This window comes from Pseudophryne corroboree, chromosome 4, assembly GCF_028390025.1.
Source record: "Pseudophryne corroboree isolate aPseCor3 chromosome 4, aPseCor3.hap2, whole genome shotgun sequence".
NCBI classification, from domain to species: Eukaryota; Metazoa; Chordata; class Amphibia; order Anura; family Myobatrachidae; genus Pseudophryne; species Pseudophryne corroboree.
Genome location: NC_086447.1, coordinates 530,261,856 through 530,288,982, shown reverse-complemented (window position 1 = coordinate 530,288,982; position 27,127 = coordinate 530,261,856). Strand labels below are relative to the sequence as shown.

General features: G+C 44.1%; 1 protein-coding gene across 8 annotated transcripts in view; it reads right to left on the bottom strand.

Moving 5' to 3' along the window:
* NCOA7 (nuclear receptor coactivator 7) overlaps positions 1-27,127 on the bottom strand; it is a 433,065-nt gene that overhangs the window by 34,406 nt on the left and 371,532 nt on the right. For 7 of the 8 annotated variants that reach the window (XM_063917277.1, XM_063917278.1, XM_063917281.1 and 4 more), the window contains 2 exons: positions 23,508-23,676; positions 307-454 (listed from right to left, as the gene is read on the bottom strand). In XM_063917277.1, the coding sequence (XP_063773347.1) occupies positions 307-454; positions 23,508-23,676 (317 nt within the window). The remainder of the gene's footprint in view (positions 1-306; positions 455-23,507; positions 23,677-27,127) is intronic. The other variant, XM_063917284.1, reaches the window with a different exon arrangement.

The following is a 27,127-nucleotide window of genomic DNA, read 5'->3' as shown; positions in this document are numbered from 1 at the left end:
TATAGTGACACAGGAGGGGAGCTGGAGTGGCACACCTATGGTTATGCTTATGGAGAGATGTTCTTTTTTGCATGGATGGGCCTAGAGGAACAAAGGATATTTTGTGCCCTGGGCTCCACATGGTCTAGAACCGATCCTGCTGGCCCTAACATACCTCTATCAATTCACACAGTCGATTTGTGATAGCATTAGAAAGTCATTTAGTCAAGTATTAAACATACAAGATCATTACCAGGTCTATAGCTCTGTATTTTAAGCATTGAGTAATTACATTCTCAATGTGTTTTAACATGGAAGCCATCCTACCTCCCAACTTTTGGTAGAGGGTTCACTAAAGAAGTTGTCAATCATGTCCAGCTCATCCTTCTCCACAACTACAAATCCTTGCTCTTTTGCATCTTTCCCATATACATCTGGAGACCACTGGACAAAAAATGTGTAGAGATGATCCACCCTACAAGAGGAAGCATGGCATGAACAGGTTACAGATGAACAGAACTTGCATTAGTTAAAACACTGATATGGCAATTAAGTCTAAATGTAGTAATACTATTACATAAAACATTGTCACTTTTTTTCTATAAACCAACGTTAATGAAAATGTTTTAGACTGAAATGTCTTAGGACTGAATACCCAACTGTAACAGTCATTTACACAATGGTTCTGAGAGCCTGGCCATGATTTCTAGTATTATTTTTTATTCCTACAATCAAATATACATTCTACCAATGTACAATTACAGTATGTCAATTATTGAGTGTCTTGATATGAAATAGTAAATTAAATACAGTTAATTTGGTTACCGATCTGAAACCAATAGATTCATGTTTAAACTCTGCAGGAAGATACATGTTCTACTTATTCTCTACATTTTTTCATTTTGTTATTGGTAACAGTCACATTAAAATGTAATTTATACTCTTCATAGTGAGGTGTACTCCATATATGACAAATTCTACCACCAGAGATCCTCCAAGAGTACCCATTAGGTTCTTTTTTGTATTATTATTATTATTATTATTATTATTATTAGTAGTAGTATTGGTCATCCTTCCTTCAGGCAGGGATGTGAAATGTCACATTGGTGGTAACATGTATATCATAAAGCAGCAATCTGTCCAGTGGCGTAAGTTTATACCAGTTGCCTGGGGGCAAGATAAATATTGGTGCCCCCTACCCCAATATATAGATAAAAATATGAATATATATATATATATATATATATATATATATATATATATATATATATATACACACACACACACACATACACACATTCATACATACATACATACACACACACACACACACACACAAACTTTGTCATTTATTTTATGTCACATGTTTCTTGGCATTCATACCCAGGACCAGGGCTGTTTCTAGCCAATTTGGCTCCAAGTGCGAGATTTCAAAATGCGCCCCCCCCCCCCCCCCCCCCCCACCATAGATCTAAAAAAAAAAAATGCTCCCGACAAGGGTGTGTGGTCTCAATAAAATGGGCGTGGCCTCATCTGATATCACGGCCACCACAGGGGGAAAAAAAGGCCCCATTTTACACACTACGGCAGGCAAGAGTCCCCATTTTACACATTATGCAGGCACATGTCCCCATTTTACTTACTGCGGCAGGCACGTATCCCCATTTTACACAGTAGGCAGGCAAGAGTCCCCATTTTACACATTACGGCAGGCAAGAGTCCCCATTTTACACAGTATGCAGGCAAGAGTCCCCATTTTACATATTGCGGCAGACAAGAGTCCCCATTTTACACATTGCGGCAAGCAAGAGTCCCCAATTTACACAGTACGGCAGGCAAGTGTCCCCATTTTACACATTATGGCAGCCAAGTGTCCCCAATTACACAGTGCAGCAGGCAAGTGTCCCCAATTTACACAGTGCAGCAGGCAAGTGTCCCCAATTACACAGTGCAGCAGGCAAGTGTCCCTAATTTACACAATGCGGCAGGCAAGTGTCCCCAATTTACACATTACGGCAGGTAAGTGTGCCCGATTACACAGTGCAGCAGGCAAGTGTCCCCAATTACACAGTGCCGCAGGTAAGAATCCAAATTTTACACAGTGTGGCAGGCAAGTGTCAAGTGGGGGGGAAGGAAGGGAGAGAGAGGGGGCGAGAGAGAGAGACAACTTACATATGAAGGATCTTCCCGCTCTTCGGGTTGGCCGTCTCTCCTTCCTCGCGCCTCCTCCGTCTTCCCGAGTACTCCTGCTCGGGGGGCGGAGTTTCGCAGAATGACACGAATGCGTCTTGACGTCACGACGCAACCGCGTCATTCCGCGAAACTCCGCCCCCCGAGCAAGAGTACTCGGAAAGACGGAGGACAGGGAAACCGGGACCTGCAAAGTGCCGCGGCGGGCGCCCCGTGCGGTTGCACGGCTCGCCGCCGCAAGAAACGGCACTGCCCAGGACACCAAACTGCATGGGTCTTCAACCTGCGTCCCTCCAGCTGCTGTGGAACTACACATCCCAGCATGCACTGCGCAGTTTCACAGCAGCTGGAGGGCCACAGGTTGAAGACCCATGCAGTAAGGTGTCCTGGGTATGAATGCCAAGAAATGTGTGATTTAAGATAAATGACAACGAAATATGTATGTGTGTGTGTGTGTGTGTGTGTGTGTGTGTGTGTGTGTGTGTGTGTGTGTGTAAGCATGCCCTGCTACAGTTTTGTAATTAAGGTATGCTAAAACTGAGGCAGGGCATGCTATGATGTGTAGTTCCACAGCAGCTGGAGGGACGCAGGTTGAAGACCCATGCCTTAGTGATAGAGCTATTTGCTCCTGTATAGCAACCCTGCAGATTCTACTTCATATAGTTAGAATTCTCATGCTTCCTGTACATGAGCAAATAGCTTCATCAGTAAGGAGTCTGCTTCCAGTGTAATAGGTCGTGGGTTCTAATCCTGTGTATCTGCGTATATCTATAATAAAGATGGTGTGACTTGTAAGGTGCAGGGAGGAAGACATAGCAGCATACTTGCCTACCTGACCCTCTCCATGAGGGAGAAAATGCTCTGTTCCTGGACTTTCCTTGTAATGTATGATTGCCATCACCTGTGGTGAAACACCTTTCTTATCAATTACCTAGCTCACCACAGGTGATGGCAATCATACATTACCAGGAAAGTCCAGGAACAGAGCATTTTCTCCCTCATGGAGAGGGTCAGGTAGGCAAGTATGCATAGCAGCTATCAATTAATTGATTGGTGTAGCTGAACACACAGAACAGGAGGAGAGATGCACTTAATATTTATCACATTGCATGTGGTTTTTAAGCACATGCAATTTATCGCACTGCGATGTGCGATCGGTGTTGTTTTGAGCTCACTTCCTGGACACTCCCCTCCACCCATTGTGCTGAGAATACAGGAAAAGAGTGAGGAAGGAATCACCCGATTTCAAAGGGGCATGCAATTTATCGCATGATCGCATGCACATCGAATGCAAAAAAAAAAAAAAAAAAATACTTCAGATTCAGTTTATCGCAGCCTTGCCTGCCAGGATAATCACAGTGCAATATTGCATCGCGGCCAATCGCACAAGTGTATGGGTACCATTAGTGTTAGGCTGTGATATATATATATATATATATATATATAAATAAATAAAAGAAAAGGGGGTGTCTTAAGGGAGCTTAATCAAGGTATTATCTTCCAGGATTTGACCACAGTTCACTTAAAAAACTCCAATTTATTTGTATAAAAGTGTTAGACAGTGAATCACATTCAATAACAAATGGCTGACATATTTAAAATACAGACATCAGATATAAAACAATATAATGCGGACAGTTTGTTAATCCGAAGATGCTCTCTTAATTAATACATATCCGATGCTCTCATATCCGAACCAAAACCCAACGCGTTTCGTCCAACTGGACTTCATCAGGGGCTCATTATCAACAAGGTCGGAAGAACATAAAAGAATGGATGACCGATATATGATCGAATTTATCCCTCAAAAAAAAAAATCAATAAAAACGCTTGCAGTAATGGATGTAATGAAAAGTGCGCTGAATTCACAGCTAAAATGAATGTGCCAACTCAGTGAGGCAAACAATAACACTATAGTGCTGAATTCACTACAAGCCACAATGTCGTTTATGCAGATAATGCCCAGCAGGAAAAGTGGCTTCTCCTAGTCAGCAGAGAGAGAGAGAGAGAGAGAGAGAGAGAGAGAGAGAGAAGAAAGTCCCGGCACTCCCACTCTAAATGCCAATTTGCTGCGGTGCCCTCCTTGAGAAACCAAGCAATTCCTCTATGTAACAGGTTGGAGCAGGCGGCACTCAAGCAGACTCGTAAATGATGAAAAAAGCGGTCCGTTTATTGATCCGACATGTTTCGGGGAATACCCCGTCCTCAGGGCCTAACCAGCCAAACTGAACCACTAAATGAGCTTTTATACACACAATGCAGAAAACGAGACATCATAACATAATCTTACTCACCTGTTCCACGGCGCCAAACGCCCACTCGTGAGTCCGGTCCCGCTCCCGCGTCGCCCGCATGTGACGTCACTGTAGGCCAAAGCGCCGGCTCGTCGCCATAGTGACCAAACGCTCCTTTGCTCGGCTCCACTGTCCGCCCACACCGGAAGCGAGCGTCCTCGTCACCCGCCAGTGCAGTGCGTCGGTCCGTGTCACAGGAAGGTTGCCTAGGCAACCGGAGATAAACAAAACAAGACAAAACAAATGTTTAAAAATTACAATAGGAACAAAATTGACAGATATTATGATAACACAATACTGCCAAGCACATTAAAATGCTGATGCCTAAAGCCAGTGCATCTGTAACAGTTTCGTGAACGCATGGCACTCCATAGAAGTGCGATCAAAAAAGAATATATGAAAAAGGAACGAGCGAACTACCGTTCGCTCGTCACTGCATGATAGCTAAACATGGGGTGGCTAGCATAAGGGCCATATTAATTGATCAGGTGCCAAGTACACTTAGGGGAGGGGATAGAAACAGGATTTTGTTACAGAAAGAATCACAATGGATTTATCAGTTGGGAACGCTGTCACCAGGAGGTCTCAATGAGAATCTTGGGTTAGAGTGTTTCCTGTAAATTTATATATATATATATATATATATATATATATATATATTATCATTAAGTTGCTTTATATTTACCCACACCAATAGGAGGTATAAGGGTTCTCTCCCCGGGGGGATCTTTTGTCCATCAGGTACATACTATTGTTACAGATGCACTGGCTTTAGGCATCAGCATTTTAATGTGCTTAGCAGTATTGTGTTATCATAATATCTGTCAATTTTGTTCCTATTGTAATTTTTAAACATTTGTTTTGTCTTATTTTGTTTATCTCCGGTTGTCTAGGCAACCTTCCTGTGACACGGGCCGACGCACTGCACTGGCAGGTGACGCGGACGCGCGCTTCCGGTGTGGGCGGACAGTGGAGCCGAGCAAAGGAGCGTTTGGTCACTATGGTGACGAGCCGGCGCTTTTGCCTACAGTGACGTCACACGCGGGCGACGCGGGAGCCGGACCGGACCCACGAGCGGGCGTTTGGTGCCGTGGAACAGGTGAGTAAGATTATGTTATTATGTCTCGTTTTCTGCATTGTGTGTATAAAAGCTCATTTAGTGGTTCAGTTTGGCTGGTTAGGCCCTGAGGACGGGGTATTCCCCGAAACATGTCGGATCAATAAACGGACCGTTTTTTTCATCATTTACGAGTCTGCTTGAGTGCCGCCTGCTCCAACCTGTTATATATATATTATATATATATATATATATATATATATATAAATAAATAAATGTATATAAGTTAATGAACAAAGGGTGCTGTCACAACTGAGGGCCTGAGCTGACGGGAGGCAGCCTCAGTTGTAGGGGCTGAGATGTACCGGAACCTGGGAGGTTGTATCAGACCCCTGGACATGTAAGTAACATGAATAATAACTGCCCGAAGGCGTGACCACGACAACTTAGATAAAAGTCAATGATGTTTATTATGACAACTCCGCATCACAGCAGCAATAAAAGAAAACGTAAAAGTCAGCAAAGAATAAATACAGTTCCTGAGTACTACAGCATGGCAGGAGCCACAGGGCACTGGTAGTGTGAGATAGTTCTTATGATCTTCTAGATGGAAAGTCCTTACCAGGCCCGGCTGTAGCAATGGAGATAACCCAGGATTGTACCAGCTGGTGTTCCAGGAAGAGCTGGGTTGCTGAAGGTAAAACAGCTGCTGTGGATACTGGCTGGAACCAGACTGTTGTTAGCACGGAGTGGATACTGGCTGGAACCAGTTAAATAATAAATGAACTTTGGGAGCGATGAAATGCGAACTGAAATGTAGAACTTGAGAGCGGAGAAATAATAATTCCGGTGGAGAGTGGTAAAGTGTAGAAAGGACACCGGCCCTTTAAGGGAAGCTGTACTCTGCTGGAAGCTGAGGCTGGAAGCAGGTAGTGTTGTAGCTGGAAACAGATGAATCCACAATGGATTGGAGAGTCAGGCTACACCGCAGGTGGAATTCTGGTGCGGGTCTCTATGGTGGAAGTCTTGAGACAGGAGCTGGAACCTGGAAGACAATCATAGAAGAGAGACAAACAGGAACTAGGTTTGACAACCAAAGCACTGACGTCTTCCTTGCTCAGGTACAGCTTACTTATACCTGCAGCAAGGAAGGGGTTGGCTAGGCAATTATGCAAATCAACAACACAGACAGCAGATTGGTGGAAATGATCAGATGACAGAATCCAAGATGGCTGCGCCCATGCAGACACTTGGAGGGAAGTTTGGTTTGTAATCCATGTGGTCTGGGAAACAGTAATGGCGGCGCCGGCCACCGGAGACAGGAGACGCCAGGCTGATAGATGCACATTTAACCACGCGGGCACAGCGGAGGCCGCGGCTGATGAAAAGACCACTCTGCATGTGGAAACTCAGGAACAGCGGAATCCGGTCCTGGAACGCTGAGCCCGCCTTAGGAGGCATCTGAAGGGTAAGTAATGGCGTCCAGATACCCGGATCGTGACAGGTGCATGATAGTGCATGAATATGTTTTAGGAATTTATTCTAACAGGTTCCACACATAAGGATAAAATGACGTACCACAGGCGGCAGTTCAACCACCGTAAGTATCACAGTTTGTATGAGTGAGTTTAGATGAACCGCATACAGCGCTGTCTACTGGCAACTCTGATCACACTGCTCACTCCTTTCACACTAGGCTAGGTGTGGCCTAGCATGTCCAACATCGGTCACAAACCATCAATGATTAGGAATGATCGATGGTCAATGGCCATCCCTACTTTCAGCTCCTTGGAAAAATCTGCCACTGGTTGAAACACACTGGCAGCCAAGCAGTGGTTTTTGGATCTCCGAACCTCATCATTTGTATTTCAGCTGTAAGCAGGACTGGAGAAGTAGCTTTCCAACTACTGTATGTATGGTTAACCAAGTACAGCGCTCGGTCAGTTCATAAATCTGGTATGAGAACCTGCCTTTTGATTGCACTACTGTTTTGAATATGGTAATGGTGTTTTTTGTTTTATGTATTTTTGTTTTTGTTTAGGGTATTATGCTGGATTGTGTTGAGTTATGATTAACACAGCAAAAAGTGTCAGATCCTCATTATATGTGGGTTATCATCTTGAACAAAAATAGCTTACTACACTTCTGTAAGTAATTAGTACCCCTTTCCCTCCCACCCACGTAGAAGCCCAACAGGAAATAATAATGAAAAAAAAATGATTAAAAGATTTTGGTATGAAAATGTATAGTGTAAAACTAAAGGATTTAGAACAACCATAATAAATATTTTTGCCAATATGCATTATATACTCACTCTTGAATGCTGCAGGACACACCCATGCTGAGGACAATAGTGGTGGCAGACTGATCTCAGGGCCAGCACTACTATTTATACACACACACATATGCTGAAAGTGCAGTTAATTATTACACCTCACACTTACAGTCAGGGAAGAGCAGGATATTGCACCTGCTTAAATATTAATCACTAACTGTAGAAAAGTTTAATCTAAAAGTTCATGAAATGGAAATTTCACTCTGCAAACCTACTGGATATTCTAATAAATAAATTATATATATATATATATATATATATATATATATATATATATATATATATATATATATATATATATATATATATATATATATATATATATATATATATATATATATTATATAAAACTTGTATGAGCCGCACTCATTGTAAACTTAAAAGTGGGTGCCGGTTAATGAAGAAGAATAATAGCAAAGTCCATGTCCACCTGAGACAAAATGAAGTCCAGAAAAACACGGGTAGCCAGCACACCAATTAATATGCACTTAAACAGGTTTTAATTCCCTGTAAAGCAGCAATGCATAGACATCATGATTGTAAGAAATCAGAAAAATGCAGTCAATATTTAGGGCATAGCATATTCACCCTTTCCTTCAAAATGTGCAATTTAAAGCAAACATCAGTCAACGAATCCGTTTCGGTGGTTAACAGCCACCTTCATCCAGGCCTGGATTCGTTGACTGATGTTTGCTCTAAATTGCTGCTTAACAAGGAATTAAAACCTTTTTAAGTGCACATTAATTGGTGTACTGGCTACCCATGTTTTTCTGGACTTCATTTTGTCTCAGGTGGACATGGACTTTGCTATATATACCGGCGGTTCCCCCACTTGGGTGGTGGTCCATGCCACCAGCTGAGCAGGCCTGAAGCGTGGCGAGCGCAGCTAGCTCACGAGGGGACATGCTGAGCTCGCTGCCGGTATCTCATACTGATACTAAATATAACTATATAAATATAGCTTCGAGGCCACGCCCACTTTCCCAGGAGCGCGCATGGAGGGGGGACTTCACAAATTCACGGTCAGGGTGCTAGTAGGCCTGGCCCTGTGCTTGCACATACATTTGATAAACGGTACACTTGCCTTATACACACCGATGTCATGCACTGGGCACTTTTGTATGTCTGGTTGGAGCTTACAGTCATGAAAACTTTTCATATTTATTTCAAATAGAGAGTTTCAGAATGTAGAAACTAATTTAAAATTAATGAGAGAAGACTCTTTAAAAACAAATCAATGTTTAAACGACAGCAGTCATGCCCCCCTGCAAACCCATCCAAATTTTGGAAACAGTATTAGACAGCTTAGACTGCTCCTCAAAAAAAGCAGGGTAGACAATGAGTATGGCATCCCCTTCTGGGCAGTACGGATGGTGTAATGGTTGGCATTACTGCCTTAGAGCACTGAGGTCATGGGTTTGATTCCCACCATGGCCCTAACTGCGTGGAATTTGTATATTCTCACCGTGTTTGCATGGGTATTCTCAAGGTGCTCCAGTTTCCTCCACACAATCCAAAAATATAGTGGCAGTTTAATTGGCCCCTGACAGTAAGTGTGTGCATGTACATGTGCAGACAAGATGGGCCAATAGGTTCTTATCTGCCATCAAATACTGTTTCAATGTAAGCTGAAGAATCCAGGTTGGCTGCAGCATGTGGTACCACTGTAATATTGAGAATCTTGGCTGTGTGCAAAATCAAGGACCCGCCCCAGGTGCCAAATATGCTGTTTGCGAGTGACTGGAGCATCTTCCCCAGAGACTGCCATCACCAAACTGAAGAGCACTGTGGCTCTTCTCAGTACCCTAGGGCTATAGATACCATGATAATGAGGAATATTAGGATCCCTGAAGTAGTAACTTTACCAAGCCAGTGATCCCAATGATGAGAGAAGCATGGGTGGAGCAGGTACTGACATTGGGGGCACTGACTAGGGCCATCAGAGTCCTTTCTCTTTCCTTAATAGAAATAAACTGGCAGGACCGCAGTCTATTACTTGGGGGCCAGGGCGACAGTATGTACCACTATATACATAGATGATGCAGTTATTCCAGTGCACATGCCACATGCTCTGAACTCCCCTTTGTTCCGCCTCCTGTGGATGTTCTCTTCCTGAAAATCTTTTGCCTTCCTCCTGCTAAATCATTGTATGTTCAGTATGAGAATTAATTTCTCCATCTTCCTCCACTCCACTGTGTACTGTATTGTCTCATCTCCAGTCATTATTCCCATTCCCATGTATAAGTGGGTTCCGGTATGAAAGATAGATAGTGTCTAGTTAGACAGTCAATAGGTAGACACCATATGTTAGACCGACATTAGGTCGACAGGGTCAAAAGGTCGACAGGGTCAAAAGGTAGACACCGTATTTTTTACATTTTTGTGGTTTGTGTGCATAGTTTTGTCATCTGGGACCCCCAACTGTAGAAAGGCATACCCTCGCGGGGTTCGCTGCGCTCGCCACGCGTCGGGCACTGTGGCTCACTGCGCTCGCCACAAGGTTTATAACCAACTCTATGCCGACATGGATAGAGAAAGTATGAAATAGTTCAAAAACATGTTACATAAAAAATAAGAATTTACTTACCGATAATTCTATTTCTCGGAGTCCGTAGTGGATGCTGGGGTTCCTGAAAGGACCATGGGGAATAGCGGCTCCGCAGGAGACAGGGCACAAAAAGTAAAGCTTTAGGATCAGGTGGTGTGCACTGGCTCCTCCCCCCATGACCCCCCTCCAAGCCAGCTAGGTACTGTGCCCGGACGAGCGTACACAATAAGGGAGGAATTATGAATCCCGGGTAAGACTCATACCAGCCACACCAATCACACCGTACAACTTGTGATCTAAACCCAGTTAACAGTATGATAACAGCGGAGCCTCTGAAAAGATGGCTCACAACAATAATAACCCGATTTTTGTAACTATGTACAAGTATTGCAGATAATCCGCACTTGGGATGGGCGCCCAGCATCCACTACGGACTCCGAGAAATAGAATTATCGGTAAGTAAATTCTTATTTTCTCTATCGTCCTAGTGGATGCTGGGGTTCCTGAAAGGACCATGGGGATTATACCAAAGCTCCCAAACGGGCGGGAGAGTGCGGATGACTCTGCAGCACCGAATGAGAGAACTCCAGGTCCTCTTTTGCCAGGATATCAAATTTGTAGAATTTTACAAACGTGTTCTCCCCTGACCACGTAGCTGCTCGGCAGAGTTGTAATGCCGAGACCTCTCGGGCAGCCGCCCAAGATGAGCCCACCTTCCTTGTGGAATGGGCCTTAACCGATTTAGACTGTGGCAGGCCTGCCTCAGAATGTGCAAGTTGAATTGTGTTACAAATCCAACGAGCAATCGCCTGCTTAGAAGCAGGCGCACCCAACTTGTTGGGTGCATACAGTATAAACAGCGAGTCAGATTTTCTGACTCCAGCTGTCCTGGAACATATTTTCAGGGCCCTGACAACTCCTAGCAACTTGGAGTCCTCCAAGTCCCTAGTAGGTGCAAGGCATCACAATAAGCCGGTTCAGGTGAAACACTGACACCACCTTAGGGAGAGAACTGGGGACGAGTCCGCAGCTCTGCCCTGTCCGAATGGACAAACAGATATGGGCTTTTTTGAGAAAAAACCACCAATTTGACACTCGCCTGGTCCAGGCCAGGGCCAAGAGCATGGTCACTTTTTATGTGAGATGCTTCAAATCCACATATTTGACTGGTTTTAAACCAATGTGATTTGAGGAATCCCAGAACTACGTTGAGATCCCACAGTGCCACTGGAGGCACAAAAAAGGGGTTTGTATATGCAATACTCCCTTGACAAACTTCTGGACTTCAGGAACTGAAGCCAATTCTTTCTGGAAGAAAATTTACAGGGCCGAATTTGAACCTTAATGGACCCCAATTTGAGGCCCATAGACACTCCTGTTTGCAGGAAATGCAGGAAACGACCGAGTTGAAATTTCTTTGTGGGGCCTTCCTGGCCTCACACCACGCAACATATTTTCGCCACACGTGGTGATAATGTTGTGCGGTCACCTCCTTTCTGGCTTTGACCAGGGTAGGAATGACCTCTTCCGGAATGCCTTTTTTCCCTTAGGATCCGGCTTTCCATCGCCATGCCGACAAACGCAGCTGCGGTAAGTCTTGGAACAGACATGGTACTTGCTGAAGCAAGTCCCTTCTTAGCGGCAGAGGCCATAAGACCTCTGTAAGCATCTCTTGAAGTTCCGGGTACCAAGTCCTTCTTGGCCAATCCGGAGCCATGAGTATAGTTCTTACTCCTCTACGTCTTATAATTCTCAGCACCTTAGGTATGAGAAGCAGAGGAGGGAACACATACACCGACTGGTACACCCACGGTGTTACCAGAACGTCCACATCTATTGCCTGAGGGTCTCTTGACCTGGCGCAATACCTGTCCCGTTTTTTGTTCAGACGGGACGCCATCATGTCCACCTTTGGTATTTCCCAACGGTTTACAATCATGTGGAAAAAACTTCTCAATGAAGTTTCCACTCTCCCGGGTGGAGGTCGTGCTGAGGAAGTCTGCTTCCCAGTTTCCATTCCCGGGATGAAAAACTGCTGACAGTGTTATCACATGATTTTCCGCCCAGCGAAAAGTCCTTGCAGTTTCTGCCATTGCCCTCCTGCTTCTTGTGTCGCCCTGTCTGTTTACGTGGGCGACTGCCGTGATGTTTTTCCCACTGGATCAATACCGGCTGACCTTGAAGCAGAGGTCTTGCTAAGCTTAGAGCATTATAAATTTACCCTTAGCTCCAGTATATTTATGTGGAGAAAAGTCTCCATACTTGATCACACTCCCTGGAAATTTTTTCCTTGTGTGACTGCTCCCCAGCCTCTCAGGCTGGGCTCCGTGGTTACCAGCATCCAATCCTGAATGCCGAATCTGCTGCCCTCTAGAAGATGAGCACTCTATAACCACCACAGGAGAGACACCCTTGTCCTTGGATATTGGGTTATCCGCTGATGCATCTGAAGATGCGATCCGGACCATTTGTCCAGCAGATCCCACTGAAAAGTTCTTACGTGAAATCTGCCGAATGGAATTGCTTCGTAGGAAGCCACCATTTTTACCAGGACCCTTGTGCAATGATGCACTGTTTTTAGGAGGTTCCTGACTTGCTCGGATAACTCCCTGGCTTTCTCTTCCGGGAGAAACACCTTTTTCTGGACTGTGTCCAGAATCATCCCTAGGCACAGCAGACGTGTCGTCGGGATCAGCTGCGATTTTGGAATATTTAGAATCCACCCGTGCTGATTGTAGCAGTATCCGAGATAGTGCTACTCCGACCTCCAACTGTTCCCTGGACTATGCCCCTATCAGGAGATCGTCCAAGTAAGGGATAATTAAGACGCCTTTTCTTCGAAGAAGAATCATCAATTCGGCCATTACCTTGGTAAAGACCCCAGGGTGCCGTGGACAATCCAAACGGCAGCGTCTGAAACTGATAGTGACAGTTCTGCACCACGAACCTGAGGTACCCTTAGTGAGAAGGGCAAATTTGGGACATAGAGGTAAGCATCCCTGATGTCCCGGGACACTATATAGTCCCCTTATTCCTGGTTCGTTATCACTGCTCTGAGTGACTTCATCTTAATTTGAACCTTTGTAAGTGTTCAAAAACAAATTTTTAGAATAAGTCTCACCTAGCCTTCTGGCTTCAGTACCACAATATAGTGTGGAATAATACCCCTTTTCTGTAGTAGGAGGGGTAATTTAATTATCACCTGCTGGGAATACAGCTTGTGAATTTTTTCCCATACTACCTCCTTGTCGGAGGGAGACTTGGTAAAGCAGACTTCAGGAGCCTGCGAAGGGGAAACGTCTCGACATTCCCATCTGTACCCCCGGGATACTACTTGTAGGATCCAGGGGTCCTGTACGGTCTCAGCGCCATGCTGAGAACTTGTCAGACGCGGTGGAACGCTTCTGTTCCTGGGAATGGGCTGCCTGCTGCAGTCTTCTTCCCTTTCCTCTATCCCTGGGCAGATATGATCTTATAGGGACGAGAGGACTGAGGCTGAAAAGACGGTGTCTTTTTCTGCAGAGATGTGACTTAGGGTAAAAAACGGTGGATTTTCCAGCAGTTGCCGTGACCACCAGGTCCGATGGACCGACCCCAAACAAGTCCTCTTCCTGTATACGGCCATACTGTGCCGTTTGGAATCTGCATCACCTGACCACTGTCGTGTCCATAACATCTTCTGGCAGTTATGGACATCGCGTTTATTCATGATGCCAGAGTGCAAATATCCCTCTGTGCATCTCGCATATATAGAAATGCTCTATAGTCAATAAAATACTGTCCCTGTCAAGGGTATCAATATTTTTAGTCAGGGAATCCGACCAAGCCACCCTAGCTCTGCACATCCAGGCTGAGGCGATCGCTGGCCGCAGTATAACACCAGTATGTGTGTATATACTTTTTATTATATTTTTCAGCCTTGTCAGCTGGTCCTTGAGGACGGCCCTATCTATAGACGGTACCGCCACTTGTTTTGATAAGCGTGTGAGCGCCTTATCCACCTTAAAGGGTGTTTCCCAACGCGCCCTAACTTCTGGCGGGAAAGGGTATACCGCCCATAATTTTCTATCGGGGGGAACCCACGCATCATCACACACTTTATTTAATTTATCTGATTCAGGAAAAACTATGGTAGTTTTTTCACATCCCACATAATACCCTGTTTTGTGGTACTTGTAGTATCAGAAATACGTAACACCTCCTTCATTGCCTTTAACGTGTGGCCCTAATAAGGAATACGTTTGTTTATTCACCGTCGACACTGGATTCAGTGTCCCTGTCTGTGTCTGTGTCGACCGACTAAAGTAAACGGGCGTTTTAAAACCCTTGACGGTGTTTTTGAGACGTCTGGACCGTACTAATTGTTTGTCGGCCGTCTCATGTCGTCAACCGACCTTGCAGCGTGTTGACATTATCACGTAATTTCCTAAATAAGCCATCCATTCCGGTGTCGACTCCCTAGAGAGTGACATCACCATTACAGGCAATTGCTCCGCCTCCTCACCAACATCGTCCTCCTACCTGTCGACACACACGTACCGACACACAGCACACACACAGGGAATGCTCTGATAGAGGACAGGACCCACTAGCCCTTTGGAGAGACAGAGGGAGAGTTTGCCAGCACACACCAAAAACGCTATAATTATATAGGGACAACCTTATATAAGTGTTTTCCCTTATAGCATCTTAATATATATATAAGCATATCGCCAAATTAGTGCCCCCCCTCTCTGTTTTAACCCTGTTTCTGTAGTGCAGTGCAGGGGAGAGCCTGGGAGCCTTCCCTCCAGCCTTTCTGTGAGGGAAAATGGCGCTGTGTGCTGAGGAGATAGGCCCCGCCCCTTTTTCGGCGGCCTCGTCTCCCGCTCTTAACGGATTCTGGCAGGGGTTAAATATCTCCATATAGCCTCCGGAGGCTATATGTGAGGTATTTTTAGCCAAAATAGGTATTCATTTGCCTCCCAGGGCGCCCCCCTCCCAGCGCCCTGCACCCTCAGTGACTGCCGTGTGAAGTGTGCTGAGAGGAAAATGGCGCACAGCTGCAGTGCTGTGCGCTACCTTTAGAAGACTGAGGAGTCTTCTGCCGCCGATTCTGGACCTCTTCTTACTTCAGCATCTGCAAGGGGGCCGGCGGCAAGGCTCCGGTGACCATCCAGGCTGTACCTGTGATCGTCCCTCTGGAGCTGATGTCCAGTAGCCAAGAAGCCAATCCATCCTGCACGCAGGTGAGTTCACTTCTTCTCCCCTAAGTCCCTCGTTGCAGTGATCCTGTTGCCAGCAGGACTCACTGTAAAATAACAAACCTAAGCTAAACTTTCCTAAGCAGCTCTTTAGGAGAGCCACCTAGATTGCACCCTTCTCGGCCGGGCACAAAAATCTAACTGGCTTGGAGGGGGGTCATGGGGGGAGGAGCCAGTGCACACCACCTGATCCTAAAGCTTTACTTTTTGTGCCCTGTCTCCTGCGGAGCCGCTATTCCCCATGGTCCTTTCAGGAACCCCAGCATCCACTAGGACGATAGAGAAAAAAACATTTGTCTATCTTTTTATGTCGACCATTTTCATGTCGACCTTTTGACCCTGTCGACCTAATGTCTGTCTAACGTATGGTGTCTATCTATTGACTGTCTAACTAGACACTGTCTATCTATCAAACGGATACCGTATAAGTGTATATTCCCCTTTATATATGTGCTTCCTGTGTCTTCCTTTCCTCCATATTTGTGTTTACCTCCAGATTTGTATGTATCCACCGCCCCCCCCCCCCCCCCCCCCCCTTCCCTTGATGGGTCCACGAATGCCATTCTTTCTACTCCTTTGTATGTCTATCACACTACCTTCTTTTGCCATTTGCCCCTCACAACCCACTTTTTGTCTTGCTTTGCACATGTTTGCACCTCTTCACTCCTTACCTTCTTTCGACTCTACTGCTTAAGTCCCTGAAGTACTGCTTGTTGCCGATCAGAAGCGATTGGGTCGGACAGGAGGATGGCAGGTAAGCACAACTCTTCTGATTTTAATAATTCTGCTGCATATAGCCAAGGAACCTTACCGCAAATGATAACCCTGATGGATGGAAGGTTTGCTTTTTTCATCTGTGACCACTTTCGCATGCAAAATTTATTATCCTGTCATTTGTACAACTGCAATACCTATTCAGTTAACAGATTAAAATAATGTAATAATTTTAACGAACAATTTATTCCTGTTCGCATAGGCTGTTTTCGTGATCATAACTTTTTTTTTTCTTTTACACAGATGTGTCCTCATACATCTAGGGGTAAATTTACTATGATGGGAGTTCTATTTAAGATGGGATGTTGCCCATAGCAACCAATCAGATTCTACTTCTCATTTATTTAGCACCTTCTAGAAGATAATACCTGGAATCTGATTGGTTGCTATGAGCAACATCCCATCTTAAATAGAACTCCCATCTTAGTAAATTTACCCCATCTAGGCCAAAATTTACTAAGAATTCGAGTTTGCCCGATTTGTGTTTTTTTTCTAAGTCCCAATCCGGGAATTCACTAAGCACCAATCTCGGCAGTGTTTGGACTATTCGTAATGGTTTGATTATCAAAGTTCAGAAATACGAATGAATAGACCATCGGTCAAACACGGCTGTTATTTCATACAATACGGGCATTCACTATTCATTCGTATTTGGGTGTTAGTCTCTGAGTGCGGGTCTGTTTTTTTTCGATTCGTTAAAAAAAGCAGCAAAAAAAATAGACCTGCTTTTTCCAGTCGGGTTTGGATAACCATGCACGGATCAGTGAGATCTGTGCATGGTTATCTATGGGAAAGGGTCTGTTTAGTGTTAAAACATAAAAAAAATTGCGTGGGGTCCCCCCTCCTAAGCATAACCAGCCTCGGGCTCTTTGAGCCGGTCCTGGTTGTCAAAGTATGGGGTAAAAAATGACAGGGGTTCCCCCATGTTTCATCAACCAGCACCGGGCTCTGCGCCTGGTCCTGGTTCCAAAAATACGGGGGACAAAAAGCGTAGGGGTCCCCCGTATTTTTGAAACCAGCACCGGGCTCCACTAGCCAGGTACATAATGCCACAGCCGGGGGACACTTTTATACTGGTCCCTGCGGCCCTGGCATTACATACCCAACTAGTCACCCCTGGCCGGGGTACCCTGGAGGAGTGGGAACCCCTTAAATCAAGGGGTCCCCCCCCTCCAGCCACCCAAGGGCCAGGAGTGAAGCCCGAGGCTGTCCCCCCCATCCAAGGGTGGCGGATGGGGGGCTGATAGCCATGTGTAAAAAATGTGAATATTGTTTTTAGTAGCAGTACTACAAGTCCCAGCAAGCCTCCCCCACAAGCTGGTACTTGGAGAACCACAAGTACCAGCATGCGGTTGAAAACCTGGCCCGCTGGTACCTGTAGTACTACTACTAAAAAAATACCCCCAAAAAAACAGGACACACACACCGTGAAAGTATAAGTTTATTACATACATGCACACCTCCATACATACATACATACATACATACATACATACTTACCTATGTTCCCACGAGGCTCGGCCCTCTTCTCCATGTAGAATCCTTGGGGGACCTGTGAAAAAAACGATACTCACATAATCCATATTTTGTCAACCAGGACCGGCTCAAAGAGCCTGAGGCTGGTTGTGCTTAGTAGGGGGGACCCCACGCAATTTTTTTCGGATTTTTTACTACTTAAAACACCTTTTTAAAGGTACACAATGAAGCCCTGCACGGATCTCACAGATCCGGCCGGGATTCCTTGTGTTTTGTCAGGCAGTGTTTTACTCATCACTCCCGTAAAACACTGCCTAACATTACGAATCACATCGACATCGGAAAATACGAATTGGGAAAAGTCGGCAGCTTAGTGAATGATCGTATCAGGATTCAAAAAGTTGCAGTAAAATGCACCCGATACCATTCGAGTTCAAACACCCTTCAAAACGGCAAAAACACGAATCTTTGTAAATTTTCCCCTATCTAGTCTCAATACGACATGCAATGTAAATGCTTCCCTTTTTGTCGAAAATGCGTCTTCGTCGCAGCGCAATGAGACTACCTGGAAACTGTGCTGATTGAATATGGTGTGTGACAGAGGCCATATATGGAGCACAACGGAACTTCTATTGGAAAAAGCTGCGGCTGCTAGATTGTAGGACTTGATATAAAGATTCAGAGACTGATGCACACACAGATATACAAGTGTCATATATAAGGGATCAGTACTAAATGCCGCAGGCCGAAATCCCGGCGGTCAAAATACAGACGCCGGAATCCCGACCACACAATCCCGACAGGGGTGGCGAGCGGAACGCAGCCCCATGCAGGCTCGCTTCGCTCGCCACGCTGCGGGCACTATTATATTCTCCCTCTATGGGTGTCGTGGACACCCACGGAGGGAGAATATGTCGGGATTGTTTCGGTCGGGATTCCGGCGTCGGTATTTCGACCGGCGGCATCTTGACCGCATCCCATATATAATTATTAATCACAGTCTACTGTTGCAACTAAAAAAGATGCCAAATACTATCAGAGTCTCACAAGACCTGGCGTACTGAGAAGGGCTGTTTGGCACCACTGATGCCTTTAAAACAAGTAAACCCCACAATATAGATACATTTAGTAGCACAAAACAAAATAGACAAAAGAAAAAGGATATTGGTGAACCCTGCTCTTCGCAAAACCGTGAAAATGTGCTGGTCATTAAGGCATAACAAACCTCAGATCATTAAGTGGTTATGGTTCCAAACATACACCAGAGATTATGAAGGGGGTTAGGGGCCTGGAAATACAGACAGCATTTGTCATAGTCACTTCTTTCAATAATTAAAAAAAGATTTGATTGTAACTTATTAGCTATTCAGCAGGAGGCAATTGGGTCGCATGTGTCAGTTTTACAGTTAACATTCCAACATTTTTGCTGGCTCAATCAGAATACATCTCAGACACAAGTCTGTATTTCACTGCCCACTGCTTGACAGTCTTAATTCTCTGTATACAGTACTCTGCATTTCTTCACTGCTTCAAAGAAAAACACAGTTAAAATCTATTTTAACCAAGCATAAAATAATAAATACATTATCTTTCCATTCAGTTATTTTTATGTGTTTGCCTCACTTTTTTGTGTGCTTGCGGCACTTGCTTTAATGCAGTATAATTGTTGGTTACTAAAGAACAGGACCACAGTGCAAATGCTGTTTTCTTAAAAAGGTTTTTTTTTTCTGTTGTGGAAGCAGGAGGATTGCAAACAGCTGATTTTAGTTGGTGCATTTAGAGCAGCAGCTCTCAATCTAAAGGGCCCTACACACTCGGCGATGCGCCGCCGAGGTGCCTGACGGCCGATACGGCCGACGAGCAACCCGGCGGCGGGGGGGCAGTGACGGGGGGAGTGAAGTTTCTTCACTCCCCCCGTCACCCGGCTGCATTGAAGTGCAGGCAAATATGGACGAGATCGTCCATATTGGCCTGCATGCACAGCCGACGGGAGACCAGCGATGAACGAGCGCGGGGACGCGCATCGTTCATCGCTGGAGTCTCCACACTGAAAGATATGAACGAGTTCTCGTTCATTTATGAACGAGATCGTTCATATCTTTCAGAATATCGGCATGTGTGTAGGGCCTATAAACCCTCAAGTTTTCCCAAAAGGTCACATTTTCAAGAATGGTCACCTGTGGTAGCAGGAGGGATACTTACTGACCCAGCAAACTAGATTAACTCACCTGAACATGATTACAGTAAAGAGGGGTACTCACGGAGCGATCGCTGCTTAAAATCTAAGCAATCTGACTAGATTGCTTAGATTTTAAGCAGCGATCACTCCGTGTGTACCCCTCACAGCGATAGCGATGCGCAGCCCCGCGCATCGCTATTGCTGGTACTAGATTGGCCTGCGTGCAGGCCAATCTAGCAGGTCGCTCACTTCACCCGCTGGGTGAAATGAGCGCCCCCCCCCCCCGTCTCCCCCCGCATGCTCAGCACACATCGCGCAGTGCTGAGCGGGGGTGAAATGAGTGGCCCCCCCGTCTCCCCCCGCATGCTCAGCACACATCGCGCAGTGCTGAGCGGGGGTGAAATGAGTGCCCCCCCCGCATGCTCAGCACACATCGCGCAGTGCTGAGCGGGGGTGAAATGAGTGGCCCCCCCGTCTCCCCCCGCATGCTCAGCACACATCGCGCAGTGCTGAGCGGGGGGAGAGATGTGTGCTGAGCGAACCGCTCAGCACACATCTCTCCCCAAATCGTGCCGTGAATAACGGTATCCACGACCTATTAGTGGTAGTGGAGGGCATGAGTTAAGATAAGAAACCTTACTCAAGTAAGGCATTTATAATCAAATACATTTGAATGGCTGGATATATTCAGTGAAATACTGGTGATGACATCAATTTGCTTAACTATTTTATAATATCAACACTTCAATACATAACTGCTCTTACGATAAAAGAGAAATTAATAGGGAGATAAATACAAGATTGCAGTGGGTTATATTACCGCAGAGACACTACCTTATTTGGCATTGTATCTCTCTATGTGAAACACCATCAATAATATTTTCAAACAACTTTGCCAAATATTTGCAAACATTTACTGCAGATAAGTGCTGTTTCCTTAAATCAACTAGAACTTAGCGACTCTTCTAAATGACTTAGATGAAAGAGGAATTAGCTGAAAACACATTCTCACTATAACTCATGATATTCAGCGTGAGCCTGGTTAATAACACTGAAACTGTGTACACACTTTAAGGGAACAGTTAGCATTGTAGCATCTATTTGAATTGGACAATGTTCATCTATTCTAGACTAACCAGATACCGTGAGTTGCTGCTCAGATACAGCAAGCTTAGCAATGTAAGCACATATTCCTGTAAAAGGTGAATGAATCCGTTTGATTCACAATATCATCGTTCCAAAGTTCTTAGCTATCTGTATGTAGATACTTATATAAAAGACCTGATATGTTCTGTAAATGAAACCTATTTTAATTGTATTATACATTTAAACTATTGGGTGATTACATAATCAAAATCTGTCCATCTAACTATCCCAAAAGAAGAAGAATAAACAGATTATATCTCTACAACCTTACCACAGTCTAATTGCTTTATATTCCAAATGCTAAAAAAATACAATTCCAGGTAATTACCAAGGTTTCTTGATAAAGATTTTATAAAAATCATGATTTAGTGACTCCTTTGTATTATACAGAGACATGAGAAATAAATTAGAACCATTCCCTCTCTAGTTAAAATGTATATTTTATATACATTTCAAAGCAGCATTAAAATGTTAGTATCTTTGTGAGGATTCAATTCCAGCTTAACAAATAATGTGAAAATTAGATTTAAAATATCCAAGTGAAATTTTCATTGATTATTATTCTTTTTCTTCAATATCTCTATGCAGGGTTCCCTCCTGGGCCTTTTTTCACGGGCTTCACCAAAATCACCAAGCTATCAATCCATCTCAACGAGTGACAGCTCTGAGTTGCAGCAGCAGGCATCACTTCTACGTCTTATTCCTCATTTGATGCCTCCAACTCACTGTCTGTCCCACTCATACCTCCCCCATTCTGAGTGCACCGTAGCATTAGAGCAGCAGGAACACTTCCGTGCAGCCACGTTCTACTTTCAGTGCTTCAAATGCAAACACAGATTACATTAGCGGTGACTCAATATTACACAGTCCTCTCACAGATTTTCTGTACATTTTACACTATATACTTGGTGACTCACTATTCAAATTATTTAATGACTACGCTTAAGTTTGGCTCCACTGTGTTAAAGTAGGGAGTACAAAATAACACCTCATCTACGCTAATGCAAAGATTTATCATGCTCTTCCAAATTGTTAGCTATAACCTCCAGACTCTATCATTAATATGGGAGAGCACTCAAGCCAGCAGGCAAGTGAGAACTAACTTCCTGCTGTTCAGCCTGCCTCCTAACGCCACCTGGCTGGAAACATTTTCTGGGAAGAATACTTTTATACTGTCATTTTAATATCTTACTGGTTTTTAATGGAATATTTTCAAGAAGATCGAAATTTAAAGTCAACAGAAATACATTGTTATTAAGGGGAAAAGCTATTCAATAAAATAACCTTTTTCCTGTGTCCAAAAAGCGGGATTTAGGTGTGGAAAACCACTGATTTTGTGTAAACTGCAAAATCAGTGTTTTTTTCCCCACGTGCGACCAGATTTTGGGTTTTATACACAGACTTTTACCAATACCATCATCTTCTGTTGATATGCCTTCTCTATATTCAAAAGCTAGAATGAAGTAATCGGATGAATGTATGCTGTCACAATAAAATGCCTGCTGTTTTTTTAATTTCTTGTAAGTGCATATATTACATAATAATTTTATGTCAATTTCAGAAGTACTTCACTATACATTTAATATAATTTTTACAGTGCCTACTTCAATACCTGGCTGAAGCTCTCACAGTTACCAAGGAGGAACAAATGAAATCACACTGAGCCACGCTATATTCCGTATGATCCAATAAGAGTTTGGATGTGCATTATTAATGTGGAATAAGAGAGAGAGAGAAAAAAAAAAGCACTTTTTCATTTTTCCCCCCTTTTATAAAGGCACATTACATGAACACTGGAGTGCAAGCTTATTACCTTTTTTTATTTTTTTATTTACAGCATTATACTATTTTTATTGGTATAGTTCCTTTTTTTTTGTGTGCAGATTTATGAAAAATCTTTGAAGCTTTTCAAGAAGATTTTAGATTCACAGCACCCTAAAGTAATTGAACCTTTTTTGTATTTATTTTAAGTGTAAGTAGTGACACTTGGTGGTGGTGCAGGTCAATTTTAACTGGCAACAATGATAAGTGTGCGGATTGTTTTTTTCATATATTACATTACATGTAAAGTTTATAGCTCAAGAGTAACCAAAAAGCAAGCATATTCCAGATTTACAATTAACTATCTAAATTTCAGACATTCAAGAGATTGTTATACTTTAAGAAAGAAAACACAAGCGGTTACCAAATGGTTAATGATATTACATCATTGCACGTAGAGATGACATTTTCCCATGAAGCAGAGCTACTCTATGTGAAGTCTGTAAACAGAGGACCAGCACTAACCTCTCTTGTGGAACTGCAAACCAATATTCAGGCTGTTTTCTTTTTCGTATATATTGTTGCACTATGGTTGTGTTTTGGGCAGCAAAGGACTTCCTCATGGGTTTACCCACTTTAATGCATAGGAACATAGGAGGAATTTTGCTCTTTTCTTCTTTGGATGGCAACATATCTGGGATAGCAAAAATAAAATACGAATTTTAAGGTTAGACTTCAGTCTTTTACATTTTTTAATCAATCAATGGAATGGAAAGGATCATTTCAAGGTATCGTAGCCTTAAGACCGACAACCACCGCCAATATAAAACAATCCTGCATTAAGTAGCGGACTTCCTCTGTGGGGCCAGGGTGTATAGTGAATAGTGATCTCTGTCCATCTGCTGCCAAGACAACCAACTGATCTTCTGAGATTGTAAGGGTGCTACCTGTGCACAGGTAAGGTCAGGTTGGACTTGCAGTAATAGGTCCTGCACTGAAAATCCAAAGGGGACTTCACTGCTCATGTTCTGGCACCTGCTCATGCTTAGAATGGCAAAGTGGTGCATCTAGCAGGGCCAAATGCTTAGAATGGCAGAGTGGTGCTTCAAGCAGGGCCATAACTAGGAGGGTGCGAGCGGTGCCATCACCAAGGGTTTAGAGCAAAGGTTCCCAAACAGTGTGCTGTGGCTCCCTGGGGTGCCTCGGGACACTTGCAGGGGTGCCCTGGGTTGGTGGTCCAGGACCAGTTCAAATTATTCATGGTCAATATAATAGGCAAAACCAGTGCTGGTGGCTGCCAGTCATAAAATAAGTGGCCAAACAGAAGCAAATCTTGTCCCTCACCACACAACTGACCCTAAGGATGACATATAAACACTATAAACTTTAATGTAATATTTCTTTCTTCTACTTCTCAATAAAAAAAATTTGGCCTAGGGGTGCCGTGAAAAAAAATTCTGATATTCTAGGGCGCCGTGATTCAAAAAAGTTTGGAAACCACTGGTTTAGAGTATTGGGGCGGCATCATCGCTGCCCGATCACCCCTACATCTGGCTTGCAGGATCGCTTTGGACACTCAGGGCACGCACCCTGATAACCGACCGAGGATGCTCCAGATGGTGCCATGCTTCCCGGTGTTGGCGCTCCCTTGGCACAACATCATGATGTTATGCAATCAGTGGGTGGGGCTAGCACATTGCCACCCTGTTAAGACACGCTTTCTGGAGAAAGATGGATCAACCTTCCCTAAGTTTTAGTATGGGGCCCACAGATGGAATATAATGCCTCTGACTGTAGGTCATAGCAAAGTCAGAAATGTAAGAATTTGTATATATGAGAGGCTCAGTGGAAAAGAGGTACATGATACATCTAAATGAATTTGGAATTTTTTGCTGCCAACTACCTTTAACTTCTAACATATTGGGCATGTGCCTATTTCTTACCAGCAGCAAAATGCAAATCCCTGGTATTATATTGGGATACGGTCGTTAGGTCGACACAGCTTATGTCGACAGCCATTAGGTCGACCACTGAAGGTCGACATGCATTAGGTAGACATGGTCATTAGGTCAACAGGTCTATAGGTCAAAGGGTCGACATGAGTTTTTCACATTTTTTATTTCATTTTTTGGACCTTTTTCATACATGACAATCCACGTTGACTACAATTGGGAACGGTAACCTGTGACACGGTGCACTAATTGGGGTTCCCCATCACTTTACAAAGAAAACGACACAAAAAAAGTCCAAAAACCCATGTCGACCTTTTGACCTGTCGACCTAATAATCATGTCGATCTATTGCCCCTGTCGACCTAATGCATATTGATCTTCCATGGTCGACCCAATGACTGTCGACCTAAGTTGAGTCAACCCAACGACCCATACCCATTATATTTCAAGACATATCTAGTTGAAATGGGGCCCATGCCATTTGTGGAATGTGCCTCTTTTCCACTGAGCCCCTCATATGATGAACAGGAACTTGTTTTGATAAGGAACGTAGAGGTTAATAAAGCATTTATAGACCCAATCAATGCCATAGACAGTTTTTTAACATAAGAGGAAGCGAAGTTGGGAAAATAGGATTTTGGTACTTACCAGGTAAATCCTTTTCTTTGAATCCATAGGGGGCACTGGAGTACTCTTGGGATATGGACGGCTTCCACCGGAAGAAGGCACTGAATAAATTAATTTTTGAGACTACTCCTCCCCTCCATATCCTCGAGCACTTCAGTGTTTTTTACTGAGCCGAACAGGATCGATAGAGAGATTGACAAAAGGAGAATTACCTATAATCTCACGGACAACAATAAAGTTGACACAAAACGTAACAGACAACTAAACAGTTGACACCCTAACTGATTAACCTTTGTTAAATTTAAACCAGTCGTGAAAGTGTGTTACCATAAGAACCACTGAACTTCCTAAAACAGATAAACTGCTCTGGGTGGGCGTCCAGTGCCCCCTATGGATTCAAAGAAAAGGATTTACCTGGTAAGTACCAAAATCCTATTTTCTTTTTCATCCACTAGGGGTCACTGGAGTACTCTTGGGATGTACCAAAGTTTCCTCCGTGGCGGGAGAGCTGTTTGGCACCTGTAACACTAAACGGCCAAAGCTAGATGCTGATGCCGCGAACGTATCAAACTTGTAAAAGCGCACAAACGTGTGCACTGAAGACCAAGTAGCCGCACGGCAAAGCTGTGTCGTAGAAGCCCCACGACTCGCTGCCCATGACGTTCCCACAGAACGTGTGGAATGAGCTGTTACTGATGTAGGTGGCTGTAACCTAGCATGAAGGTAAGCCTGACGTATGGTCAGTTTGATCCATCTGGATAAGGTCTGCTTAGAGGCTGGCCAACCCCTCTTAGCCGCATCATAGAGAACAAACAACGTATCCGTCTTACGAACCGTAGACGTTCGGGATACATAGACGCGTAATGCGCGAACCACATCCAACGTTTCAGCATTCTCTGTTAATACCGGAACTACTATTGGTTGATTGATGTGAAAAGACGACACTACCTTTGGTAGAAAAGCGGGATTCGTCCGAAGTTCCGCTCTGTCATCATGAAAAACTAAATACGGTGACTTGCACGACAAGGCACCCAGATCTGAAACACGCCTAGCCGAAGCTAAGGCTAAAAGAAAAATCGTTTTCCAAGTGAGAAATTTAATATCCACTTGTTGTAAGGGTTCAAAGTAATCGGACTGTAAGAAATCTAAAACCAGATTCAAGTCCCATGGTGCTGTAGGTGGAATGAAAGGAGGCTGTATCCTCATTACACCCTGTAGAAACGTATGTATTGACGGCAACAAGGCCAATTTCCTTTGAAAGTAAATTGACAACGCAGATACCTGCACCTTTAGTGTGGAAAGACGTAGTCCTCCATCTAACCCCATCTGTAAAAATAACAAAAGACGGGATAAATTAAAAGATGATGTCGGAAACTTCCGAGCTTCACACCAACCTATATAAGTACGCCAGATTCTGTAATAATGAGCTGCCGTAACCGGCTTCCTAGCTCGTACCATGGTTGGTATAACAGACTCCGGAATGCCCTCTCTTCTCAAGATGGCCTTTTCAACAGCCACCCCGTCAAACGCAGCCGCGCTAAATCGGGGTAAAGGAACGGACCTTGT